Here is a 27,690-nt window from a genome sequence, read left to right as displayed (position 1 = left end):
TAAATCACATTAGTATGCACTGTATGTTATCCATTACACCTTCATCTCACAAGTAGTAAATTCTGAAGCATGTGACCGTGTTTTTAACTATAAAATTCACACATTTGTAACATTTTACTACTTCTTTCTGCTGCTTATGTTCTTTCCTAAAATTAATTCTGTCGCTTGTAGATAATAAAAAAAAAAAATATTTTTTCTGCAAGTTTAAACATTTCCATTCATATGAACTTTATATAACATTTACAGTCTTCTTAGCACTATACACTCACACATTTATATACATATTTTATAATATATATTTAGTTATCTACCTTGCAACATATCATTACATGAATTTTAAATTGACCATGCAGGAAGACAGAGTGACATTATTAATGCTAGCCACATAACTTTATAAAATTAAAAATCATAATTATTTTAGGAAGATTTTTTGTATAAACAGGCCCTTTGTATACATGTAATGCACTTCTTACATGGTCGATTTAAACCTAACACAGTACCGATAATCTTTTCATGCCAAATGACACTGTACATGTACATACTTTCACAGAAATCATAGAAGAAACAGCATCCAAGACCGCTGTCGACACTCGACACCAAAAGACACAGAAACCTCATGACAGGGAGGAGGGAGTGACAATCACAGAGGTACCCGTAGACGAGGAAGAAACCACTGTCACAGAACGTTCTGTGGCCGTTGTCACGCAACCGGTCGAGGAAGAGAAAACAGAGGTTCAGGAAAGAACAGACAAAGAGGAAGAACTGGTAATAGTAGAAAAGACAGGAAAAGGAGTAATGAAGCAAAGGAAGAAGAAAATAGTGAAGCAGGAATCTGAGGAAGAGATAGAATTTGAGATTGAAATTGTTGGTGGTGGGAAACGAAAGATCAAAAAGACAATTAAGGCTGTCAGGCCTGACACAGAAGAGGAATACATTTCAGAAGAGCACACGGAAGAACTGAGGCCACTACCCGATATGTCCCTGAAAGGACTTCCCCTTGTTAGCATGCCCATGCAGATGGCGGAGACTGTGCCATTGGCACACACCACTGAAATATTAACTGGAAAACTGGCAGAAGAACACGTTAAGGTGAGCATGCTCACTCACACTGCTATTTCGGAACAAGAAGTGTCGCTGGAAGAGCATGAACAGTATGCACCAGGGGGTGTAAAACCTGAAGGCGCAAAAGCAGAACCAACCATGGACACAATCCAGCCATACGAAGTGACGGAACATGACGTGCAAGCACAGCCTGGTGTGTTTGAGACAACATTCAAGCCACAGACGTTCGAAGCCAGCAAGACCATTGTGCCCAGCGAAGGAATCTTGGTCAGTGAAACTACGGCTGACCATAAGACCGGAGACATACCGGACATGAAGGCTGTGCAACAAACGCAGGCAACTCTGTCCATGCTGCTGAAAGAAGCCACTGCAGTGACTGAGATGCTCGTATCGCAAAAGGAGGGCGACATGAAACCCGAATCTATCCCTCAGAGCCGCTACGCATTGCAAGCCGTGGTACCACAGGAGAGTTTGTCCATCACAGAAGTCAACGAAGCGCAATCAGAAAACAAACTGGATTCTTTGGCAAAACCAACGCCAGTCAAGCCACGAATGGACGTCCCGTCAGTAGAGCCGCTGATCGTCAGCGAAGTGTTTGCCGAGACGAAGCCAGGGAAGTATTACCCTGAGTTGTTTGTCGCCACAGAGGTGGCCACCAAAACTGTAATAACGCAAAAACAAGTCACAGTACATGAAACACACGCGCCAGAGGCAGAAGGGGAATATGTCCCTGGAAGACTGCCTTCCTCTCAGCTAGCCGGCCTTAGCATAACTCCTGGAGAGACACTGGTCGTGTCTCAAGTAAGCGTGCAAGAAAAGGAAGGCGACTTAGGACTGCAACGCAAACCAGATAAGTTCCAAGCTAAGCAGGACTTGGCAGTTCTGGAAGGTATTTCAGTTAGCCAAGTAGAAACTCAAATGCCTCAGCAAGAGTTCACTGTTGACGTGAATGAAGAAAGGACGGCAGAAGTAGATTTCAGCGAGCGTGAATCATTTGTCATGCTGGAAACTACAGTAGGGGAGAAAGAGGGGCAGTTTATGCCAGGTGATAAGCCACAAGGAAAACAGGCTGATACTTCTATAATATGTTTAGAGATATCAGATGTTTCTCTGCCTGTCATTCAAGATTCTGAAAGTGATCTTGTACATGCAAAGAAACCTCTTGGAGCATATGCAGAAGCTAGTATTAGACCAGAAGAGTCTATTGCTGTTTCCGAGGTACTGCCAGAAACTGCACCTACAGAATTCCATGACATTTTACGATACCGTACCGATGAGGCAACAGTCAACGTCGAAACTCAGGAAGCAAAGCAGATTGCTGTCACAGTCACCCAAGAAAAGGAAGGCACCATGGAGAGTGTAGAAGCACCACAAACATGTAAGGTGGAGGAAGCTTTTATGCCCCAGACAGGAATTTCAGTGCTTCAAACACAGACAGTAGAAAAAGAAGGTGATTTCAAAGCTCCTGAGTTACCGGAGAGCCATAAGGTGAAAACAGCTCCTACCCATCCGGTGCATAGTCTTGTTGTGGAGGAAACACTCCCGGAAGGATCAACTGGTGACTTAGAGAAGTACAAACCTGAAACTGGGGTGGCTAAGATGGAGCAGGACGTCTTCCAAGAAACAGTTATCGAGGAAGCCATAATGGGTGAAGGTCTGAAAGAACACAAACCTAAAGATCATCCTGGTCAGAAGGTAGCTGATGTTTCAATCCGTGAGGAGGAAGGCGTCACGGTCACGGAAGTAATCATACAAGACAAGGAGGCAACATACACTCAGCCTGATCTGCCATCCCAATATTTTGCACATCCCGAGTTTTCACCTCAGAAAGTCGCTGTCAAGTCGGAAGTTTTACCAGACTCTATGACTGGCCCACTGATTGAAGATGTACCTGTAGTTGGCACAGCCAAAACAGAACAGACAACATTGGAGAGTTTGTTAGTGACATTGACTCAAATGGTTGAAAGAGAAGGGGATTTCAAAAGGGATATGATACCAGACACTAAGGAAGCTAATTTGGAATGGAATGAAAGCATGTCTGGCATTTCTGTTCTTCAAGTGATAACACATGACAAAGAAACAGAGTATCTAAAAGAAGATATGCCCAAACAGGTGACAGCTACTCCTAGTGTCCCCAGTCATGACATTGCCATAAAGTCTGAAATTTTACCCGAACACAACGTGAGTATTCTTCATCCAGAGGAACGACAGCTAGGGAGGGCAAAACCAGAAAATGAACCATACCAAGAACTTGTTGTCACAGAGACCACAATTACGGAAGTGGAAAAAGAACTGAGCAAAGATACTAGCCCTGAGAGTAAGAAAGCAGAAGTCACTGTAGATGCTGGGGAGGGGATATCTGTAACAGAAGTTGTAGCTGACTACAGAGAAGATATTCTGGAATCATTGGATATTCCAAAGCAAAGGAATGCCTTAGTAGATGTTTTTGGCCACGAAGTTGCTCAAAAAGAGGTGGTTATAATTGATGAAAATGTAAGTGAGTTAATGGAAAAGGTCCCTGCTGAGGTGAAAGCACACCCTGAGCAAGAGGCACTAGAATGTGCTCTCCTCTCACAGCCTACAATTGGTGAAAAAGAGGGAGAATATGTGGGCGACATTAAGCCTGATCATAAAAAAGCAGAGCTCTTGTTTGAAGAAGGGCAGGTAATAAGTGTAACTGAAATTATAGCTCAGGACAAAGAACAGCCTATGATGACACCAGAGGCCCCTAAGCAAAGTAAAGCAACGTCGGATATTACCGGTCAGACAGTGGCTGTCAGTTCAGAGGTCATTACGGATCTCAGCATTGAGGAGATCATTCCAAAAGAACCCAGTTTTGCAGAAGCCAAACCTGGACAAATTCCTTTCCAGAGTATTATACTGAGTGAAATGACAGTCCGAGAAAAAGAATCAGAATATAAAGATTACATTATGCCAGAACTTAAAAATGCTGAAACAAATTTTGAAGAAGGTCAGGGTATAACAGTAACTTTATTCACCCTGCATGATAAGGAAAGTGAATTTGTTACTCCAGATCAGCCAAAAGGTGTATTAGCTGAACCTGATATTGTTGCGCAAGAAGTTGCAGAGAAGACTGAAATTGTTCCTGAAAATACTACAGGGCATCTTTCTCGAGAGTCCCCAGAAAAAGCACAGGCAGTAGCCGAGCAGCTGCCGTACAAAAGTGTTATGCAGTCGGAAGTTTCTGCGATTGAAAAAGAAGGTGATTTTAAAGATTCTTTTACTCCAGATACAAAAAGTGCCTTTGTAAGTTTCGAAGAAATAAAAGGTGTATCAGTCACTGAAGTTGTTTGCCAAGATCAGGAAAGTACATATGATGCACCAGGCAAACCAGAAGGTAAATTTGCCAAACCAGATATATTTGGTCATGAAGTTGCTTTAAAAATGGAGGTAACCACTGAAAATCAGACAGGGGATATTGTCACTGAAATACCAAAGGGAAGTGTTGCTTCTTCTGAGCAGCTTCCTTTCGAAAGCGTAGAACTTTCCGAGGCTCAAGTGCAGGAATGTGAAGGTCAGTTTGAAGGAAAATTAAAGTTGACGTTCAAAAGTGCAGAGCTAGCATTTGAGGAAGAGCACGGGATTGCAGTGACTGAAGTTACAGTTGATGACAAAGAAGGTTTGTATGAAGCACTTAGCAAGCCTAAGCAAAGAACTGCCTTGCCAAACATTAGTGGTCAAGAGATTGCAGAAATATCTGAAGTCATACCTGAATTTGGCCTGGGCGACATCCAGGAAAAGGCAGCGGTCACAGCCACTGCGATCCCGGAGCAGCTGACTTTCGAAAGTATAATACAGACGGTTGCCACAACCGGTGAGCACGAAGATAAATTCTCTGACTTCCAAGTACCTGCAACAAAGAAAGCAGAAGTACTGTTTGAAGAGGGTCAGAGCATTGTGGTCACATCTGTAACTCCAGAAGACAAAGAAAGTGAGTGTACTCCGAGAGAAAAGGAAAAAGAAAGGACAGCAGGTGTAAACATCTCGGGCCACGAGGTGGCGGAGAAATCTGAAATAGTCCATGACATAAGCATCGGAGAACTTGTTGAAGTTGCACCAGTGTCAGCTCAAGCTCGAGCTGAACAACTACCATACGAAAGTGTTGTTCTGACAGAACATACAGTTAATGAACACGAAGGCACATTCCTTGGAGATAAAAAGCCTAGCACACGAGAAGCCGAATTGGATTATGAAGTTGAACACAGTTTGACTATTTCTGAAGTAACTCTAGGTGACAAAGAACTTTTATACAAAGCTCCAGAGCTCCCCAGTGGTAAGAGAGCATTCCCAGATGTTACTGAAAGTCAAGAAGTAGCAGAACAACTAGAAACTATCCCGCAACACTCAGTGACATCTTTGGAGCAAGCAAAGTTTATCCCGGAGCAAGCACATCCTGGTCAGGAAACACTTCAGTGTGTAGTGGTTTCTCAAGATTTAGTCCAGGAAACTGAAACAGAGTTTACTGGAAAGTTCAAGCCTGTAACTAAAAATATTGACATCACCATCGAAGAAGGCAAGAAAGTGCTAGTGGTATCAGAAGTATTAGTTGAGGACAAGGAAGGCGAAATAAGTGCGACAGATACACCTAAACACAGACAGGCTCGGCCAGATGTTGCAGGACATGAAGTAGCCCAACATTCAGAAATTCTAACGGATATATGCTTGGGAGAAATGCCTTTAGCAAAAACCCATAACATTACAGCAAACGTAGAACAAGTTCCCTTTGAAAGCCTGGTTCAAAGTGAAGCAATCATCAGTGAATCTGAGCGTGAACTAAAACATGACCTTAGGATTGTCACGAAAAGTGCAGAAGTTACATTTGAGGAAGGAAAAAGTATCACTGTCAGTCAAGTTATGATACAAGACAAAGAAGAGACTTGTCCTTCGTTAGAGAAACCAAAGGAAATTACTGCCACCTCTGAGATACTAGGCAAAGAAGTGGCACAAAAATCTGAAGTTCTGACAGAAATGGGAATTTCAGAGTTGTCATTAACCACTCCAGTGCCTGCTAAAGCTTCCAGTGAACCTGTTCCTTTTGAAAGTTTGGTGTTGACAGAAGCAGCACTTCGTGAATGTGAAGGTGACTTTCAAGGGATATTCAAACCAGAAACAAAGACAGCAGAATTAACTTTTGAAGAAGGTAAAGGTGTAACTATCACTGAAGTATATCCAGAGGACAAAGAAGAACTCAGTGTCACACCTGACAAACCAACAGCTCGAAAGGCACAACCAGAAATAGTACCACACGTAGTTGCACAAAAGTCGGAAGTAATTGCAGATGTCACTGTAGGGGACTTTGTTTCGAAGCAAGCCCAAAAAACTGTTGCTACTTTGAACCAAGAACCATTTGAAAGTATAATTCAGGCTGAGGCTATAGTTCAAGAACAAGAGACAGAGTTGAGCGAGAGTTTACAGTTAGTAAGAAAGACTGCTGACCTGTTGTTTGAGGAGGGAAAAAGTTTAAGTGTTACTCAAGTAACTACTGAGGATAAAGAATCAGCTTTTATAACAGAAGAGCTCCCAAAACAAACCACAGCTCAGACTAAAATAATAAGTCAAGAGTCACTGCAACAAGACATAGTTCGCACAGAAATGCATGTTAACCCACTTGAAGTCAGTTTTCCAAAAGAGGAAAGAGCACATCCTGAGCAAAGCATTATAGAAAGTTTAGTTATATCTGAAAATATTATTCATGAACAGGAAGGTACTTTTGATAAAGATTTTAAACCATCCACTAAGAAAGCACAAATTGAATTTGAAGAAAAAAATGTATTAGCAGTATCAGAGGTAGTCTTGCAAGATAAAGAAGATGACTACGTCATATCAGCTAAGCCTAAAGAAAGGAAAGCAGTATTGGATGTGCTTACCCAGGAGGTTGCAGAGAAATCTGAAGTGATAGTTCAGTTTGGGTATGAAAAGTTTTCAGAGAAACACCCAGATTTAGCAACTGCAAAGGCAGAACAAATTCCTCTGGAAAGTCTCGTGCAAACACAAACTATGGCTGGCGAACAAGCAGAACAATTTGAAGGAACATTCAAAGCAGAACAGAAGAGTGCTGAACTTTCACTTGAAGAGACGCAGAAGGTTGTAACGGTAACTCAGATCGTGGCTGAAGATAAGGAAGGTGAATATGTAAATGAGGAAGCACCACAGCGGCATACGGCTCATCCAGACATACTGGGACAGGAAGTGGTTCAGCAGACAGAGATTGTGACAGCCATAAGTGCTGGAACCATTCTGGAAGATGCTATTCCGCTTGGGAAGCAAGCAGTCCCTCAGCAGATACCGTACGAGAGCGTGCTGCAGTCAGAAACTTCGGTGCAAGAGAAAGAGGGAGTCATTTCTCCGAGCGAGAAACCTGTGACAACACAAGCCAGTTTACAGTTCCAGGAAAACAAGAGCATAACCATCACAGAAGTGATGGTGCAGGACAAGGAGGCAACAAAGGTCATCACAGGGAAAGCTACACAAGGGGTTGCCCAGCCTGATATCGTGGGACGGGAAGTGGCCTTGAAACTTGAGGTTCTTCCAGAAAATGAACTCGGTCAGCTCGAGAGCATTGTTCCAGCAACGTGTGTTGCTAAACCAGCCATGCCGCAACAGCATGGCCTTATCGTTTCCGAAGTCCAAACTACAGGGGAAGTGGAGTCTCCACTTGCAGAGTTGGTGAAACCAGACTCTAAATCCATCAGTATTTCACTAGAAGAAAGAGACACAAATCTTGTGGTTACACAAGTTCAACCTGAGGATATGGAGGGTGAGTATCAAGTAGCTAGTAGAAAAGAGGAATATGGTGTAATGCATTTAGATTCAAACTATGCACTGTTAGAGGAGGAAGTTATCCCAGACAGTATTCTTGATTCTTTTGTTAGCTCTAGTGTTAAGACACAGCCACAACATGCAGACTTAACCGACACAATCCATAAAACACCAGTTGAAGTCACTGAGATAACAACAGGGGAACAGGAAGGTACATTAAATACACTGGTAGTTCCAGACTCCAAAAGTGCAGAACTTCTTTTTGAAGATTCAGAAAGGGAAATAACAGTGGTGGAGGCTATATTAAGTGAGCGTGAGGAGGTTTTTGTGACAGAACGGGAACAAAAGAACTTTGCATTACTGAACATTGTACCAAACCAAACTATTATTATTGAAGAAATTAAACCTAGTGAACCTGTAGACAGTTTTTATGTTCCTAAGCCTACAGAACACAAAACCAAGGTTAGTTCAGAACTTAATGAAGGATTAGTGGTAACAGAAATGACTTTAGCTGAAACAGAAAATAATTTACAGAGTGAATCTATTAAATGCACTTCAGGTAAAGCTGATGTAGCTTTTGTAGAAAAGATTGGTATTGTAGTATGTGAAAATCATCCACAACAAGAAGCTAATAACTTACCTATTGATTTAGAGAGATCTTCAGTTGTTGCAAATATGGACATTTTAGCTGCAGTGGCACCAGTAATTGAAGAACCTTTACAAATTGCTAGCGTGGGTGATCTACAAATCCCAATTTTAAAGAAACAAGTAGAAGCTGAAACAAAAATAATTCTGGATCAGTCTGTGGTAACACAGCAGTTAATGCCAGAAGAAAGTGTTGCATATATTGAGAAAGAAGAAAGGATTCCAGATACAATACAAATTGAAGGTAAGTGTGTCACAACAGAAGCTGTTATTACTGAAGAGACAGAGGCACAACACATCGCAGTCGAGATGAAGACAGAAGACTTGAATGAATCGAAACACGCAGGTATTAAAGTGACGACTATGTGTGCATTGCAAGCGATTGAATCACAGCTAACAGAGAGTACTGTAAGAATGAAAGATGCAGAAAAATATCATGAACGAGTTGCAGAGCAGAAATTATTACAGGCAAGTGCTACTGTAACTGAACAGATATTACTGAGTGAAAATGCAGAACTATTTACTGAACAGAAGTTTGGACAACGTACTGCAAAACCAAACACAGTTGAGAAGGTAACGGCAATACAAGAACAAGTAACACTGGAAGAGTCCACTGGAGACATACAGGCATATAAATCTTCACAAGTAGCATTTGCAAAATCTGATATTATAAACAGCGAAGCCATTTTAACAGAACAGCCAGAAACAAATGAACAACCTGAATATTTTACAGATAAAGAAATTTTGAAGGAAAAGTTTGCAAAAAAAGAAATAGTAGGCCTACCCGCTTTAGTGGCAACAAAAGAACACATTGAAGCAAGCGAAAGCCTTGATAACTTATCATTTGAATCATATCCAACCAAATCAGTGAACAAAATTTTTGTTGTTTCAGAAAATGCTGTGATAAGAGATGAAACACGTACACTTGAGGACACAACAAATATACCAAGAATAGCAGATCATCAAGTACTCTTAGCACATGAAGAGTTAGTCGCTTCACATGCAATTCACACAGAACAACCGGAAATCAGTGAAGTAATATTGCCTATAAGAGGAGAAGAAATGGTGAAAAAACAGCAAGCAAGTACTAAACTCATAGAAAAACAAGTATTTACAACTGAAGAAATAGTACTACAAGAAGGTGTACTAGAACTTTGTGACAGAAAAGAGAGCAAAGAAATTAGGGCGACAGAAGACATTACAGCAGTAACAGCTGTTGTTATAGAACAACAAATGACTCAAGAAATTGTAACTCAGATGGCAATAAATAAACTGCAACAAGAAACTGAAGCAAAAGAAATCATTGTAGTTAATGAAAATCTCATAACTGAACAACCTGCAACAACTGAACATACTTCAGATTTTCAAATAGGCACATTACAAACAGAAGTAACTGCACAAGAACAAGTGATTGGCCATACAGCTGTAGTTGTTGAACAACATTCAACAGAGGAGCAATCAAATATTGTTAAAGAAACATTTGTTAGTAAACCCACTCATGCAAAGCCAAACATAATTGGTCACAAAGTTGCCACAGTTGAACAAAGAATACCTCAAGAGCTAGCCACTGAATTGCCCCAAGCTATCTTAGCTAATAAAAAGGAAGCAGAGCCTGAAATGCTTAGTCACGAATTTTTAGTAACTGAGCAACAAGTAATACAAGAACAAACAATAGATTTACCAAGGGCAGTTTCAGCAAAGGAGACTCAAGCAAAACCAGACATACAGGCTCATGAAGTTGCAATCACACAACACAATGTACCACAAGAGAAAGCCACTGATCTACCTAAAGCTACATCTGCTAAAGAATTGGAAGCAATGCCAGAATTATTTCTCCTTGAAATTGCAATGACTGAACAAAAAATTGTTCTTGAACAAACAACTGATTTACCAGGAGCAATTGTAGCAAAAGAATCTCAGGCAAGAACAGATATACTTGGCCGTGAAGTTGCAGTCACTCACCAACATCTAACTCAAGAGCAAACTACAGATTTACCCATGGCCACATCAGCTAAGGAATTTGAAGCAAAGCCAGATGTAGTTGGTCATGAAGTTGCTATAACTGAGCAAAATATTACACAGGAGCAAACAACTGATTTGCCTGGAGCAATCACAGCTAAAGAAAGTAAAGCAAAATCAGACATTATTGGTCGTGAAGTTGCTGTCACTGAAGAGAAAATTACTCAAGAGCATGTCATGGATCTACCAGATGTTGCTTCAGCAAAAGAAACTCAAGCCAAACCAGATATACTTGGCCGCGAAGTTGCAGTCACTCACCAACATCTGACTCAAGAGCAAACCACAGATTTACCTTTGACTGCAGCTAAGGAATTTGAAGCAAAGCCAGATGTAATTGGTCATGAAGTGGCAATAACTGAACAAAATGTTACACAGGAGCAAACAACTGATTTGCCTGGAACAATCACAGCTAAAGAAAGTAAAGCGCAATCAGAGATAGTTGGTCATGAAGTAGCAGTCACTGAAGAGAAAATTACTCAAGAGCATGTCATGGATTTACCAGATATTGCTTCAGCCAAGGAAACTCAAGCAAAACCAGATATACTTGGCCGTGAAGTTGCAATCACTCACCAACATCTGACTCAAGAGCAAACCACAGATTTACCTTTGACTACAGCTAAGGAATTTGAAGCAAAGCCAGATGTAATTGGTCATGAAGTGGCAATAACTGAACTAAGTATTGCACAGGAACAAACAACTGATTTGCCTGGAGCAATCACAGCTAAAGAAAGTAAAGCGCAATCAGAGATAGTTGGTCATGAAGTAGCAGTCACTCTGCAACTTCTATCTGAAGAACAAACAACAGATTTACCAAATGTTTTATTAGCTAAAGAAATGGAAGCAAAACCACACGTGTTTGGACATGAAGCAGCTACTATTGAACAAAAAATAATACAGGAGCAAACAGTAGACATGTCAGGAGAGGTACTCAGAACTGAAGCACAGGCTAAACAGGAGATGTTAAGTAGAGAAGTGGCAATTATTGAGCAATGCACAACCCATGAGCAGACGACTGACATGCCTACAGTTACCTTAGCTAAAGAAAAAGAAGCAATATCAGAATTATTTGGTCATGAAGTTGCTGTTACTGAAGAGAAGATAACTCAAGAGATTGTCATAGATTTACCAGATTCTACTCCACTAAAAGAAACTCAAGCAAAACCAGATGTATTGGGTCATGAAGTGGCAGTCACTCAACAAAACATACCACAGGAGCAAACCACAGATTTACCTGAGGCCGCATCTGCTAAAGAATTGGAAGCAAAGCCAGATGTATTTGTTCATGTAATTGCAATGACTGAACAAAATATTGTTTTTGAACAAACAACTAATTTACCAGAAGCAATTGCCAGTAAAGAAACTCAAGCAAAACCAGATGTACTTGGCCACGAAATTGCAGTCACTCATGAACATCTTACTCAAGAGCAAACCACAGATCTACCTGTGGCTACATCAGCTAAGGAAATGGAAGCAAAGCCAAGTGTAATTGATCTTGAAGTGGCTATAACTGAACAAAATATTTTGCAGGAACAAACATCTGATTTTCCTGGAGCAATCATAGCTAAAGAAAGTAAATCAAAATCAGACATTATTGGTCGTGAAGTTGCTGTCACTGAAGAGAAAATTACTCAAGAGCATGTCATGGATTTACCAGATGCTGCTTCAGCCAAAGAAACTCAAGCAAAACAAGACATATTGGGTCATGAAGTTGCAGTCACTCAACAAAATATACTTCAAGAGCAAACTATAGATTTACCTGAAATTACATCTGTTAAAGAAATTACTGCTAAAACAGATGTATATGGTCATGAAGTTGCAGTAACTGAACAAAAAATAGTAAGTGAACAAACAACTGATCTACCGAGAGCTATTATGGTGAAAGAATCTCAAGCACAAGCAGACATATTTGGCCATGAAGTTGCAATAACTCACCAATATATAACTCAAGAGCAAACCACAGATTTACCTGAGGTCACATCATCTAATGAATTGGAAGCAAAGCCAGATGTAATTGGTCATGAAATTGCAATAACTGAACAAAAAATAGTTCTTGAACAAACAACTGATTTGCCTGATGCTGTGAAAGCTAATAAAAGTAAAGCACAATCAGAAATAATTGGTCATGAAATTGCAGTAACTCAGCAGAATCTACCTGTAGAGCTAACGGCAGATTTGCCAGACACTGTATCAGCTATAGAAATGGAAGCTAAGTCACAGATTTTGGGACGAGAAGCTGCAATAACGGAACAAAAAACTATTCATGAACAGACGTCAGATTTGTCAACATTTATTCTGGCTGATAAAACATTAGCTAAGGAAGACATACTAGGACACGAAGTTGCCGTAACTGAGCAACCTATTCCTCAAGAACAAACAGTTGATATACCAACAGCTGCCTTAGCGAAAGAAACTAAAGCAAAACCTGAACTGTTTGGATATGAAGCTATAACAACTGAACAAAAAGTCGTACAAGAACAAACAGAAGATATGCCAAAAGTAGTTTTAGATAATGATGCACAAGCTACACGTGGAATACATGGCCGACCAGTTGCTGTTATAGAGGAGCACATAGCACAAGAGCGAACAACTAATTTACCTAAGGCAACCATCGCTGCAGAGAGGGAAGCAAAGACAGAAATATCTAGCACTGAAGTTGCAATTACTGAGCAGAAAATAATCCAAGAACAAATTATAAACCTGCCAGAGGCTATATCTGTAGAAGAATTTAAAGCTAAACCAGACATACTGAGTCGAGAAGTAGCAGTCACTCAGCAACACGTACTTGAAGAGCACACAACTGAATTGCCTGAGATGATATCAGCCAAAGAACTGGAAGCAAAGCAAGTCTTGTCTGGCCGCCAAGTGGCAATAAATAAACAAAAAATAGCACATGAACAAACATCTGATATGCCAGAAGCTTTTGAAGCTAAAAAATCTCAAGCAAAACCCGATATATTTGGCCATGAAGTTGCAGTAACGTACCAATATTTGCCTCAAGAACAGACCACAGATTTTTTGGGTGTAACAGTAGCACAGGAATCAAAAGCGAAGCCAGAGGTACTCAGTCTTGAAGCTGCAGTAATTGAGCAGGAAATAATTCATGAACAAACAGTTGATTTGCCTGGTACAGGAAGAGCCAGTGAAACAAAAGCAAGAAAAGAAATTTACGGATTAGAAGCTATGGTTACCGAAGAACATATTCCACAAGAGCAGGTATCAGATTTGCCTGTAATTTTATCTGCAAAAGAAAAGAAATTTCAAGCCAAGCCTATATTACTTGGCCATGAAAGTGCAATCACTGAACAACATATAACACAAGAACATGCAACAGGCCTTCACACATTAGAAACTGAAGAAAGTAAAGGAAAATTATTGGATGAAAGTTTTCTGGGTAAGTTAGTTAGCTCTGATAAAGATTTGAGTTCTGAGTTGGGTTTAGAAGAAAACGCTTTCACCACTGTTGAGGAATTAAAACATAAAAGACTTGAAACTGAAGTTGTAACAGTTAGCATTGGAAAAGATCTACATGAAACACTTAAACAACCTGATTTTAAACAGGTTACCGAGGTTACATCAGACACAGAACTTGTGTTAACTGAGGTTTTAGCTGATGTACTTCATTTATCTCTAGAGACAGCTACAGTCATACAAACAGACAGTGACATGGGCGTAGCAGTAACTGAGGAGGTTAACACTTCACTAGTTGTAGCTGGAGACATACAAGCACCATCTGATATTTGTTCTAATGTTTACCACGATGTCACACATTCATCTCTATCTGCACAGATACTTGAGGTAAGTGTACATGAGAGGGAAGGAACACTCCTGCCGCTGCGCAAAGAGCAAGCAAGACTGCTGTCAGTGGCTGAAGTGTCGGAACACACCTCTCTCAGACATACTCTGGTCACAGACACACTGCACAGTGAAGAAACACTAACACAGGACCTAAAAATCACTGATGCAGTTAAAGAAGAACTTTCAGAACCAGACACAGTAGGACAAGACAAGTATAAATTACAAGAAATCATGTCACATGGCACAAACACTGAAGACACGTCTGAAATTGCAGTCACTAACACTACATCACATCAACATGCCATTTCAAAAGAGGTCAAACCAGAGCACAGCGATCAAAATATTTATCTCACAACTACTCTGTCACCTCACGAAACCATTGACATTTCAGAGATGCTGGAGGAGGTTACCAAACAGACAACTCACATCACAGCTACACAAAGTCTCGAGCAGATGCCGGTGATAACTGTGAGTGAAACTACAGCCGAGGACTGGAGAGGTGAGTATGTTCCGGACACCAGTCAGCCAGAGTTTGCCACCGAAGTCTTAGAACAATTTGAAACATCCCAAGATGGTGATAGAATAGTAACAAAGCGAACAGTACGAAGAGTTTTAAAACGTGGGAAGACTAGTAAAGCTACTGAGGAGCCTTCAGAGGGCGAAGGAGTTACGATAGAAGAAATTACAGATGAAGAGGTTCCACAAGAGGAAGAATTTGATGTAATGAAACCTATTATTGATGAAGCAATAGAAGGAGTAACTGAAACAGAACTAAAATATATCAAAGAAAAACCCTCAAAAGAAGAAATTGAAATTGAAACAGTTACAGATGATAAAAAGCAGGAAAGAACTCAGAAGAGAAAGATAAAAAAGAAACTACGATTTGCAGATGAACAAATTATAAATGAAGATATTAAAGAAATTACAGATATTGAAAAAAGTGATATATTTATTGAATCACAGACAATGGAGGAACTAGAACATCCAGAAATCAAAGAAAAGTTAATTTCAGACCAAAAACACAAAAAACCTAAGGAAGAAGAACCTCAGAAAATACCAGTTGGAAAAGAGAAGGTGCCACAAAAGGAGCAACCAGAAGATGAAACAGTGAAGCTAAAGAAAATTCCAGAAAAACCACAGCCTGGAGATGAAGAAGAAAAAGTTAAACCAAAGAAAGATGAGCCAAAGGAGGAAATTAAGAAAAAGAAAAAGGGCAAGAAAGATATTGATATGGAGCCATTTAAACCTTCTGATACTGAAAAAGAACAACCAGAAATAATTAGCCCTGAAAAAATGGATTACGAAAAACCTGACAAAGAGGCTCCAGAGGAAGTTAAATCAAAGAAACCTAAGGAGAAGAAGCCAAAGCCAGAACCAGAAACAGTGGAAATACCTCTGGTGAAAGGTGTTCCCAAGAAACCAGAGCCAGAAGAAGAAAAGGACATCACTCTTCGTAAGAAGATGGGAGAACCTGTACCGGAAATACCAGAGTCTATCAAACTGAAGCCTTTTAAGAAAGAAAAACCCTCTGATGAAGAAGCTCCAAAAGAACTAGATGTAGGGAAACCAGTTCCTGTGTCTCCAAAGGATGAAAATGAGGAAATTGTACCAAAAACATTCAAACCAGAAGAGTCGCCAGAAAAAGTGGTTGAAAAAACCAAGATTAAGAAAATTAGGAAAATAAAAAAGCCTAAGGATGAAAAAGAAAACGAAGAATTACTGCAGCCTTTAGAAGATGAAACTGAAGAGATAGTTAAACCAGAAGCTGACATAGAAACTGAGGACCAAAAAACTGAAGTCAAGGATTCTGTTGAAGAAATACCTAAAATAGAAGAGCAACCAGAGGAAGTACCTGAAAAGCCAAAAGTTAAGAAAATAAAGAAAGTTAAGAAACCAGTTACTGGTGAAAAAGATACAACTGAAGTACCTGAAGACATCCAGGAAGAAGAAGAAAAAGAGAAAGAAATACCAGATTCTTTAGATAAGACAGAAAAACTGAAGAAAAAGAAAACCAAGGTACCAGTAAAGGGTAAAGAAGAACCAACTGATGAAGAGACAGTCATAGAGGGTGAAATAAAACCAGATAAAATCAAGCCTAAATTGCAGTTAATGAAAATTGAACGTAAGGAAATGAAACCTACTAAACTCAAGATAGTTGAAGTGTCAAAAGAACCGGATTTACCACTGTTTGCCCAGGTCAAACTCAAGAAATCACCAGTACAAAAGAAAGATATCAAAAGTGTTTCCATCCCAAAAGTGTTGTTAAAGAGTAACATTAAGTTTATTCCTTATCCACCTGAAGAATTGAAACCTTTGATCACTTTGCTTAATGTTAAACTAGATCGTGGAATACTGTCAAGAAACACACAAGAGGCTCTTAAGTTACAAAAGAAGAAAATTAAGAAAGTAAAGCTGAGTGGCAAAGAAGAAACAGAACTGGAAGAATTTAAAACTGATCTAGAAGAATATGAAAAACCAGAAGATTCAGAAATCCAAGAGAAGCCTCTTTGGGAGAGAGAACCCAAGAAACCTGACACTCAGGAAGAAGAGCCTCAGAAAATACCAGTTGGAAAAGGGAAGGTGCCACAAAAGGAGCAACCAGAAGATGAAACAGTGAAGCTAAAGAAAATTCCAGAGAAACCACAGCCTGGAGATGAAGAAGAGAAAGTTAAACCAAAGAAAGATGAGCCAAAGGAGGAAATTAAGAAAAAGAAAAAGGGCAAGAAAGATATTGATATGGAGCCATTTAAACCTTCTGATATTGAAAAAGAACAACCAGAAATAATAAGTCCTGAAAAAATGGATTACGAAAAACCTGACAAAGAGGCTCCAGAGGAAGTTAAATCAAAGAAACCTAAGGAGAAGAAGCCAAAGCCAGAACCAGAAACAGTGGAAATACCTCTGGTGAAAGGTGTTCCCAAGAAACCAGAGCCAGAAGAAGAAAAGGACATCACTCTTCGTAAGAAGATGGGAGAACCTGTACCGGAAATACCAGAGTCTATCAAACTGAAGCCTTTTAAGAAAGAAAAACCCTCTGATGAAGAAGCTCCAAAAGAACTAGTTGTAGGGAAACCAGTTCCTGTGTCTCCAAAGGATGAAAATGAGGAAATTGTACCAAAAACATTCAAACCAGAAGAGTCGCCAGAAAAAGTGGTTGAAAAAACCAAGATTAAGAAAATTAGGAAAATAAAAAAGCCTAAGGATGAAAAAGAAAACGAAGAATTACTGCAGCCTTTAGAAGATGAAACTGAAGAGATAGTTAAACCAGAAGCTGACATAGAAACTGAGGACCAAAAAACTGAAGTCAAGGATTCTGTTGAAGAAATACCTAAAATAGAAGAGCAACCAGAGGAAGTACCTGAAAAGCCAAAAGTTAAGAAAATAAAGAAAGTTAAGAAACCAGTTACTGGTGAAAAAGATACAACTGAAGTACCTGAAGACATCCAGGAAGAAGAAGAAAAAGAGAAAGAAATACCAGATTCTTTAGATAAGACAGAAAAACTGAAGAAAAAGAAAACCAAGGTACCAGTAAAGGGTAAAGAAGAACCAACTGATGAAGAGACAGTCATAGAGGGTGAAATAAAACCAGATAAAATCAAGCCTAAATTGCAGTTAATGAAAATTGAACGTAAGGAAATGAAACCTACTAAACTCAAGATAGTTGAAGTGTCAAAAGAACCGGATTTACCACTGTTTGCCCAGGTCAAACTCAAGAAATCACCAGTACAAAAGAAAGATATCAAAAGTGTTTCCATCCCAAAAGTGTTGTTAAAGAGTAACATTAAGTTTATTCCTTATCCACCTGAAGAATTGAAACCTTTGATCACTTTGCTTAATGTTAAACTAGATCGTGGAATACTGTCAAGAAACACACAAGAGGCTCTTAAGTTACAAAAGAAGAAAATTAAGAAAGTAAAGCTGAGTGGCAAAGAAGAAACAGAACTGGAAGAATTTAAAACTGATCTAGAAGAATATGAAAAACCAGAAGATTCAGAAATCCAAGAGAAGCCTCTTTGGGAGAGAGAACCCAAGAAACCTGACACTCAGGAAGAAGAGCCTCAGAAAATACCAGTTGGAAAAGGGAAGGTGCCACAAAAGGAGCAACCAGAAGATGAAACAGTGAAGCTAAAGAAAATTCCAGAGAAACCACAGCCTGGAGATGAAGAAGAGAAAGTTAAACCAAAGAAAGATGAGCCAAAGGAGGAAATTAAGAAAAAGAAAAAGGGCAAGAAAGATATTGATATGGAGCCATTTAAACCTTCTGATATTGAAAAAGAACAACCAGAAATAATAAGTCCTGAAAAAATGGATTACGAAAAACCTGACAAAGAGGCTCCAGAGGAAGTTAAATCAAAGAAACCTAAGGAGAAGAAGCCAAAGCCAGAACCAGAAACAGTGGAAATACCTCTGGTGAAAGGTGTTCCCAAGAAACCAGAGCCAGAAGAAGAAAAGGACATCACTCTTCGTAAGAAGATGGGAGAACCTGTACCGGAAATACCAGAGTCTATCAAACTGAAGCCTTTTAAGAAAGAAAAACCCTCTGATGAAGAAGCTCCAAAAGAACTAGTTGTAGGGAAACCAGTTCCTGTGTCTCCAAAGGATGAAAATGAGGAAATTGTACCAAAAACATTCAAACCAGAAGAGTCGCCAGAAAAAGTGGTTGAAAAAACCAAGATTAAGAAAATTAGGAAAATAAAAAAGCCTAAGGATGAAAAAGAAAACGAAGAATTACTGCAGCCTTTAGAAGATGAAACTGAAGAGATAGTTAAACCAGAAGCTGACATAGAAACTGAGGACCAAAAAACTGAAGTCAAGGATTCTGTTGAAGAAATACCTAAAATAGAAGAGCAACCTGAGGAAGTACCTGAAAAGCCAAAAGTTAAGAAAATAAAGAAAGTTAAGAAACCAGTTACTGGTGAAAAAGATACAACTGAAGTATCTGAAGACATCCAGGAAGAAGAAGAAAAAGAGAAAGAAATACCAGATTCTTTAGATAAGACAGAAAAACTGAAGAAAAAGAAAACCAAGGTACCAGTAAAGGGTAAAGAAGAACCAACTGATGAAGAGACAGTCATAGAGGGTGAAATAAAACCAGATAAAATCAAGCCTAAATTGCAGTTAATGAAAATTGAACGTAAGGAAATGAAACCTACTAAACTCAAGATAGTTGAAGTGTCAAAAGAACCGGATTTACCACTGTTTGCCCAGGTCAAACTCAAGAAAGCACCAGTACAAAAGAAAGATATCAAAAGTGTTTCCATCCCAAAAGTGTTGTTAAAGAGTAACATTAAGTTTATTCCTTATCCACCTGAAGAATTGAAACCTTTGATCACTTTGCTTAATGTTAAACTAGATCGTGGAATACTGTCAAGAAACACACAAGAGGCTCTTAAGTTACAAAAGAAGAAAATTAAGAAAGTAAAGCTGAGTGGCAAAGAAGAAAAAGAACTGGAAGAATTTAAAACTGATCTAGAAGAATATGAAAAACCAGAAGATTCAGAAATCCAAGAGAAGCCTCTTTGGGAGAGAGAACCCAAGAAACCTGACACTCAGGAAGAAGAGCCTCAGAAAATACCAGTTGGAAAAGGGAAGGTGCCACAAAAGGAGCAACCAGAAGATGAAACAGTGAAGCTAAAGAAAATTCCAGAGAAACCACAGCCTGGAGATGAAGAAGAAAAAGTTAAACCAAAGAAAGATGAGCCAAAGGAGGAAATTAAGAAAAAGAAAAAGGGCAAGAAAGATATTGATATGGAGCCATTTAAACCTTCTGATATTGAAAAAGAACAACCAGAAATAATAAGTCCTGAAAAAATGGATTACGAAAAACCTGACAAAGAGGCTCCAGAGGAAGTTAAATCAAAGAAACCTAAGGAGAAGAAGCCAAAGCCAGAACCAGAAACAGTGGAAATACCTCTGGTGAAAGGTGTTCCCAAGAAACCAGAGCCAGAAGAAGAAAAGGACATCACTCTTCGTAAGAAGATGGGAGAACCTGTACCGGAAATACCAGAGTCTATCAAACTGAAGCCTTTTAAGAAAGAAAAACCCTCTGATGAAGAAGCTCCAAAAGAACTAGATGTAGGGAAACCAGTTCCTGTGTGTCCAAAGGATGAAAATGAGGAAATTGTACCAAAAACATTCAAACCAGAAGAGTCGCCAGAAAAAGTGGTTGAAAAAACCAAGATTAAGAAAATTAGGAAAATCAAAAAGCCAATTGAAGCTATTTCAGAACCAATTGGCGAAATATTGACTGAGGAAACACTTATTATACCTGTGTGTGATAAAAAGACTGTTGTAGGTGATATTGGATTAACTGTTGCAGAGTCAGTTTCAGTGGAACAAAAATCATTGTTAGAGGGTGTAGATGAATTCGTTTCAGTTGACAAGTCACCAGAGGTAAAAGCAGAACCTGTGGTGTATCCTCATCAGTCCTTGTCCGTCGAGGAAGTGCAGTCGGAACATGCAGGTGAGATTTTACATGATAAACCAAAGACAGAAACAGACAAAGCTGTTGTAATTGTTCCAAAACAGTTTCCAGCAGTTGTTGAACATACAGAACCACTGGAGTCACTTTCCACAGTCAATATCACTGACAGTTTTTCAGATAAAGCAACACTACACCTACAGCCACAAGATACAGTTTCAGTGACACAAATTATTACAGAACAAAAAGAGGTCACATTAATACAGACTGTACCAGAAACTACGTCAGCAACTTTTGATATACCAGAAAATGAATCGGTAAGTATTAGTGAGGTGAAAACCTCAGAATCAGTTGCTGACTTCGATACTCCACAAATAGATCATGAATCATTACTTCCTAAACCAACACCTACCATAACAGAGGCAATAATTGTGACTCAGGTAGATTTGGCACAAGTAACAGATGAAGATATCAAACCTCAGAAACAACCTATACCACAAACAGCTGAGAGAAAACATTCTACACAAGAACCTATTCAGGTTCAAGAAGTGAGCACAGAACAGATTGCCTTATCTCTATCACTTGAAGAAACAGAACACACAACAGCACAAATGCAGAACGTCGTCCAGAAACGACTGGAAGCAATTACAGTAACAGAAGTCTCTACAGACACAAAGGAAAGAGACCTTGACCACTTTACAACACCACAAGAACAAGCCACAATTATTACTCTACAAAATGAACACTTGAATGTTACTCAAATTGAACCTACCCTATTTGCAGGTGATATATCTGAGACTTCTTTGCCCCAAGAAGAGCAGGTAAGGCCACTAATTTCATCAGAAAATGTTCCGGAGGTTGAAGAGTTTCTGCCCGATGTGAAAGAAGCTGCTCCAAGTATTCAGCCGTTAGAAAGTACTTCTACAGATCTACCAAAGAAGTCAAAGAAGAAAAAGAAGGTTACTGAAAAACAACCCCTAATATCTCAAGAAATTGATGGTGACAAGTTTGATACAGTAGATGAAATAAGTGAACAAGAAACTGACGTCCAGAAGGCCCGCGAAACAATTGTTACTACTGATGGAGTAATTGTAACTGAAGTATCTCCAGAAATTGCAACAGAAGCCCAAAGGCCACAAGATGTACCTGCTGATGTGGCTAAAGAATTGACTTCCACACCATTACATGAAAAAGCAGTGACAACAGAAACAAAGACAGAAAAGAAGCCAACAAAAAAGAAGAAAAAGCTAGTTGATGATACAGTAAAGGCAGAGGAAAGTGAAGAACCTGAACTTAAAATGATTGACACAAATGATATTCTTGAAGAAGTTTCCAAACCAATTATTGACAAACCCAGTAAACTCTTAGACATAAAACCAAAAGAAAAGAAACCAAAAGAAAAGAAACCAAAACCTGAAAAATTAGAACACGTGCCACAGATGATGAAAATTGAAAGAAAGGAAATTAAACCCACTAAATTAAAAATTACTGAGATATCGAAGGAACCAGAAGTGCCCATGTTTGCCCAAGTTAAACTCAGAAAAGCATCAGTGCAAAAAAGAGAAATACAGGCAGTTGAAATTCCAAAAATATTGCTTAAAAGCAATATAAAATATTTTGAGTATCCTCCTCAGGAACAGAAACCTGTTATAACCTACATGCATGTAACATATGATAAAGGGATATTATCAAGAAATACCAAAGAGGCTTTGAAACTACAGAAAAAGAAATTAAAAAAGATAAAGCTTTCAGAAAAAGAAGATGTAGATTTAGAGGGCTATGAATCTCCTGATACTGAAGATTCAACAAAACCAATTGATGAAGATGACAAGGAAAAACCTTCATGGGAAAAAGTCCAAAAGAAACCGGATATTGATGAAGAAAAACCACAAAAAATAACAATTGGCAAAGGAAAAGTACCCAAAGAGGAGCAACCTGAACCTGAGGCAGTGAAACTAAAGAAAATTCCAGAGAAACCACTTCCTGATGAAGATGAAGAAAAAGCAAAACCCAAAAAAGATGAACCTAAAGAGGAAGAGAAAAAGAAGAAGAAAGACAAAAAAGCTATTGATTTGGAACCATTCAAACCATCTGACTTTGATAAAGAAGAACCAGAAATAATTAGCCCTGAAAAATTTGACTATGAGAAACCTGATAAAGAAAAGCCAGAAGAAGTCAAATTGAAAAAACCAAAGGTTAAAAAGCCAAAGCCAGAACCTGAAACTGTTGTCATACCACTTGTCAAAGGAGTTCCAAAGAAACCAGAACCTGAAGAAGAAAAAGATATCACTCTGCGTAAAAAGGTTGGAGAGCCTAAACCAGAAGAACCAGAGTCTATAAAACTTAAGCCATTTAAAAAGGATAAACCCACTGAAGAAAGAGAACCCAAACCATTAGAGGTGGATAAACCTGTTCCTGTGTCACCAAAAGATGAAAGTGAGGACATTGTTCCCGAAAAATTCTTACCAGAAGAGTCACCAGAAAAAATTAAGAAAATTAAGAAAACAAAGAAAGAAAAACAAAAAACATTACCAGAAGATGAAACTCTTGGTGAGACAGTTTTACCACAAGAGACAACTGAAAAACCTAATGAAATCAAAGATGATGTCCCAACGGTGGTTCAAGAAAAACCTGTTGAAGTTAAAGATGCAGAAAAAGATAAAAAGAAAATTATTCCAGCTGAAAAAGATGAGCAAAGTATCCCTGATGAACCTAAAGATAAAGGTAAAGATATACCACAAGAGGTGACAGAAATTCCTGAGGAAATTAAGATCAAGAAACGAAAACCAAAGAAGCCAGTTGAAGAGGAAGTTCCTGAAGAAGTGATACTAAATAAAATAGTACCAGAAAAGCCTAAAGATGAAGAAAAACCAGAAGAAGTCACATTGAAACCAGTCACTCCTAAAGAGACTGTAAGTGAGGTAGTTACTGAAGAAATAACAGTCACAAAAGTTTCTCCAGAAGAGCCTAAGGAGAAGGAAGAAGTACCTGAGGAAATTAAAATAAAGAAACGAAAACCAAAGAAGCCAGTTGAAGAGGAAGTTCCTGAAGAAGTGATACTAAAGAAAATAGTACCAGAAAAGCCTAAAGAAGAAGAAAAACCAGAAGAAGTCACATTGAAACCAGTCACTTCTAAAGAGACTGTAAGTGAGGTAGTTACTGAAGAAATAACAGTCACAAAAGTTTCTCCAGAAGAGCCTAAGGAAAAGGAAGAAGCTCCTGAGGAAATAAAGATAAAGAAACGAAAACCAAAGAAGCCAGTTGAAGAGGAAGTTCCTGAAGAAGTGATACTAAAGAAAATAGTACCAGAAAAGCCTAAAGATGAAGAAAAACCAGAAGAAATCACATTGAAACCAGTCACTCCTAAAGAGACTGTAAGTGAGGTAGTTACTGAAGAAATAACAGTCACAAAAGTTTCTCCAGAAGAGCCTAAGGAAAAGGAAGAAGCTCCTGAAGAAATAAAGATAAAGAAACGAAAACCAAAGAAGCCAGTTGAAGAGGAAGTTCCTGAAGAAGTGATACTAAAGAAAATAGTACCAGAAAAACCTAAAGATGAAGAAAAACCAGAAGAAATCACATTGAAACCAGTCACTCCTAAAGAGACAGTAAGTGAGGTAGTTACTGAAGAAATAACAGTCACAAAAGTTTCTCCAGAAGAGCCTAAGGAGAAGGAAGAAATACCCGAGGAAATAAAGATAAAGAAACGAAAACCAAAGAAGCCAGTTGAAGAGGAAGTTCCTGAAGAAGTGATACTAAAGAAAATAGTACCAGAAAAGCCTAAAGATGAAGAAAAACCAGAAGAAGTCACATTGAAACCAGTCACTCCTAAAGAGACAGTAAGTGAGGTAGTTACTGAAGAAATAACAGTCACAAAAGTTTCTCCAGAAGAGCTTAAGGAGAAGGAAGAAGTACCTGAGGAAATTAAAATAAAGAAACGTAAACCTAAGAAGCCAGTTGATGAGGAAATTCCAGAAGAAGTGATACTAAAGAAAATAATACCAGAAAAACCTAAGGATGAAGAAAAGCCAGAAGAGGTGATATTGAAAAAAGTCACACCTAAAGATATAGTTACTGAAGAAGTAACTGAAGAGATAACAATTAAAAAAGTTGTACCTGAAGAGCCTAAGAAGGAAGAGGTTTCTGAGGAGGTTACAATAAAGAAACGTAAACCTAAGAAACCGGTGGTGGAGGAAGCAGCTGAAGAAATAACATTAAAGAAAATGGTTCCAGAAAAACCCAAGGATGAAGAAAAGCCAGAAGAGGTGATATTGAAAAAAGTCACACCTAAAGATATAGTTACTGAAGAAGTAACTGAAGAGATAACAATTAAAAAAGTTGTACCTGAAGAGCCTAAAAAGGAAGAGGTTTCTGAGCAGGTTACAATAAAGAAACGTAAACCTAAAAAACCGGTGGTGGAGGAAGTAGCTGAAGAAATAACATTAAAGAAAGTGGTGCCAGAAGAACCTAAGGAATTAGAAGAGGATATTCCTGAACAGGTTACATTGAAGAAAATCACACCCAAAGATACAGTTACTGAGGAAGTTTCTGAAGAGATAACAATCAAAAAAGTTGTACCTGAAGAGCCTAAGAAGGAAGAAGTTTCTGAGGAGGTTACAATAAAGAAACGTAAACCTAAGAAACCAGTCGTGGAGGAAGCTGCTGAAGAAATAACACTGAAGAAAATAGTTCCAGAAGAACCTAAGGAATTAGAATATGATATTCCTGAACAGGTTACATTGAAGAAAATTACACCCAAAGATTCAGAAACTGAGGAAGTATCTGAAGAGATAACATTAAAAAAAGTTGTACCTGAAGAGCCTAAGAAGGAAGAGGTTTCTGAGGAGGTTACAATAAAGAAACGTAAACCTAAGAAACCAGTGGTTGAGGAAGCAGCTGAAGAATTAACATTAAAGAAAATGGTTCCAGAAAAACCCAAGGATGAAGAAAAGCCAGAAGAGGTGATATTGAAAAAAGTCACACCTAAAGATATAGTTACTGAAGAAGTAACTGAAGAGATAACAATTAAAAAAGTTGTACCTGAAGAGCCTAAAAAGGAAGAGGTTTCTGAGGAGGTTACAATAAAGAAACGTAAACCTAAAAAACCGGTGGTGGAGGAAGCAGCTGAAGAAATAACATTAAAGAAAGTGGTGCCAGAAGAACCTAAGGAATTAGAAGAGGATATTCCTGAACAGGTTACATTGAAGAAAATCACACCCAAAGATACAGTTACTGAGGAAGTTTCTGAAGAGATAACAATCAAAAAAGTTGTACCTGAAGAGCCTAAGAAGGAAGAAGTTTCTGAGGAGGTTACAATAAAGAAACGTAAACCTAAAAAACCAGTCGTGGAGGAAGCTGCTGAAGAAATAACACTAAAGAAAATAGTTCCAGAAGAACCTAAGGAATTAGATGATATTCCTGAACAGGTTACATTGAAGAAAATCACACCCAAAGTTACTGAAACTGAGGAAGTTACTGAAGAGATAACAATAAAAAAGGTTACCCCTAAAGAGCCTAAAAAGGAAGAAGTTTCTGAGGAGATTACAATAAAGAAACGTAAACCTAAGAAACCGGTTGTTGAGGAAGCTGCTGAAGAAATAACAATAAAGAAAATTATTCCAGTAGAACCTAAGGAAGAAGGAGATATTCCTGAACAGGTGACATTGAAAAAAGTAATACCTAAGGAGACAGTGCCTGATGAAGTAATTGAAGAAGTAACATTAAAAAAGATAGTGCCAGAAAAGCCTAAGCAGGAGGAAGAAGTTTCTGAAGAAATAAAAATTAAAAAACCTAAAACAAAGAAATTTTCTAAAGATGAGGAAGCTGATGAAGTTACTATACAAAAACTGGTTCCAAGTACATTGGATGAAGAGGAACCAATGGAGTTTACTTTAACAAAGAGAAAAGAAATTAAGCCTGAAGATACCAGTAGTGAAATCACATTGAAGCAAAGGAAACCCCAGGATACTACCGTTGAAGATGTGACACAGGAATTCACTATTACCAAGAAGAAAGTTCCAAGGAAGGTGTCAGTTGAAGAGATTTCAGAAGAAATCACTTTGAAGAAATTGAAACCAGTAAAAAAACCGGCACCTGAAGTTAAAGAGGTTACAGATGTTGAGACTGTCACTATTGTACCGAAAGTTACTAAAACAAAGGAAGATATTGAGCAAGAGTTTAAGATACAGCTACATACATATGAAGAAGAAGATATCACCATGTCTGGAAAAGTACGCTTGAAGAAAGAACGTCCTAAAACTTTTGTGGAAGAAACTGGGGAAGAAACCATAAGGATAATTCAAGAAATAGATGATGAAGGTCCAAGTGAAGTAATTTATGAAGACACAGATGATACTGCTGAGTTTACTGGGCGTACAAGGCCAACTTACAAAGTAGAAGAGGCTGAAGATGAGGAAACATTTAGGTTATCGAAACCAAAACAACCACAAGAGAATGTTGAAGCTGACTTCCAAGTACAACTTCATAGAAAGAAGAGTACCACAGCTCATTCATACACAGTAGAAGATATTGAAGAGGCTTTTGAACTTGGCTTGAAGAGGAAAAAACCAGTGCCCGAGGGTCAACTTTATGAAGAAGAGTCTCTTGAGGTCAAACTGAAGCCAAAGAGGAAGCCCTCAAGTTCTCTTCACCAAGGTAAACCTTATTTATTAAATCATCCAGCTATTTGTTTGGTTAGATTTGGCTGTACTTATGAATGAGAGAAAAATTGGCATAACATGCATGGCTTTGCTTAGATGGATTTTGTTGTTTATTGTTTTGATGTTGATACTCATCATACAATAGCTTTTTGTGAGGGTACTTTTTACTTGCTGTCTTTATTGAGTTTGTAACACCAACACAACTGACACTGAATTATTACTTTGTGTATTGAGTTGAATTGTTGTAAATACTGAACGTTAAGCCAATAATTTAAATTTATGTTTTGATTGATCTTGATGGTGATAATGACA

General features: G+C 38.6%; 1 protein-coding gene across 9 annotated transcripts in view; it reads left to right on the top strand.

Moving 5' to 3' along the window:
- Positions 1–27,690, top strand: part of LOC134538265 (titin) — a 358,395-nt gene that overhangs the window by 254,618 nt on the left and 76,087 nt on the right. For 4 of the 9 annotated variants that reach the window (XM_063379416.1, XM_063379425.1, XM_063379423.1 and 1 more), the window contains one exon: positions 551–27,373. In XM_063379416.1, coding sequence (XP_063235486.1) covers positions 551–27,373 — 26,823 coding nt within the window. The remainder of the gene's footprint in view (positions 1–550; positions 27,374–27,690) is intronic. The other 5 variants (XM_063379424.1, XM_063379426.1, XM_063379419.1 and 2 more) reach the window with 4 other exon arrangements.

Source organism: Bacillus rossius, chromosome 13 (assembly GCF_032445375.1).
Source record: "Bacillus rossius redtenbacheri isolate Brsri chromosome 13, Brsri_v3, whole genome shotgun sequence".
In the NCBI taxonomy this organism is placed as follows: domain Eukaryota; kingdom Metazoa; phylum Arthropoda; class Insecta; order Phasmatodea; family Bacillidae; genus Bacillus; species Bacillus rossius.
Note: the sequence above shows the minus strand (reverse complement) of the source record. Positions and strands in the feature narration are given on the sequence as shown.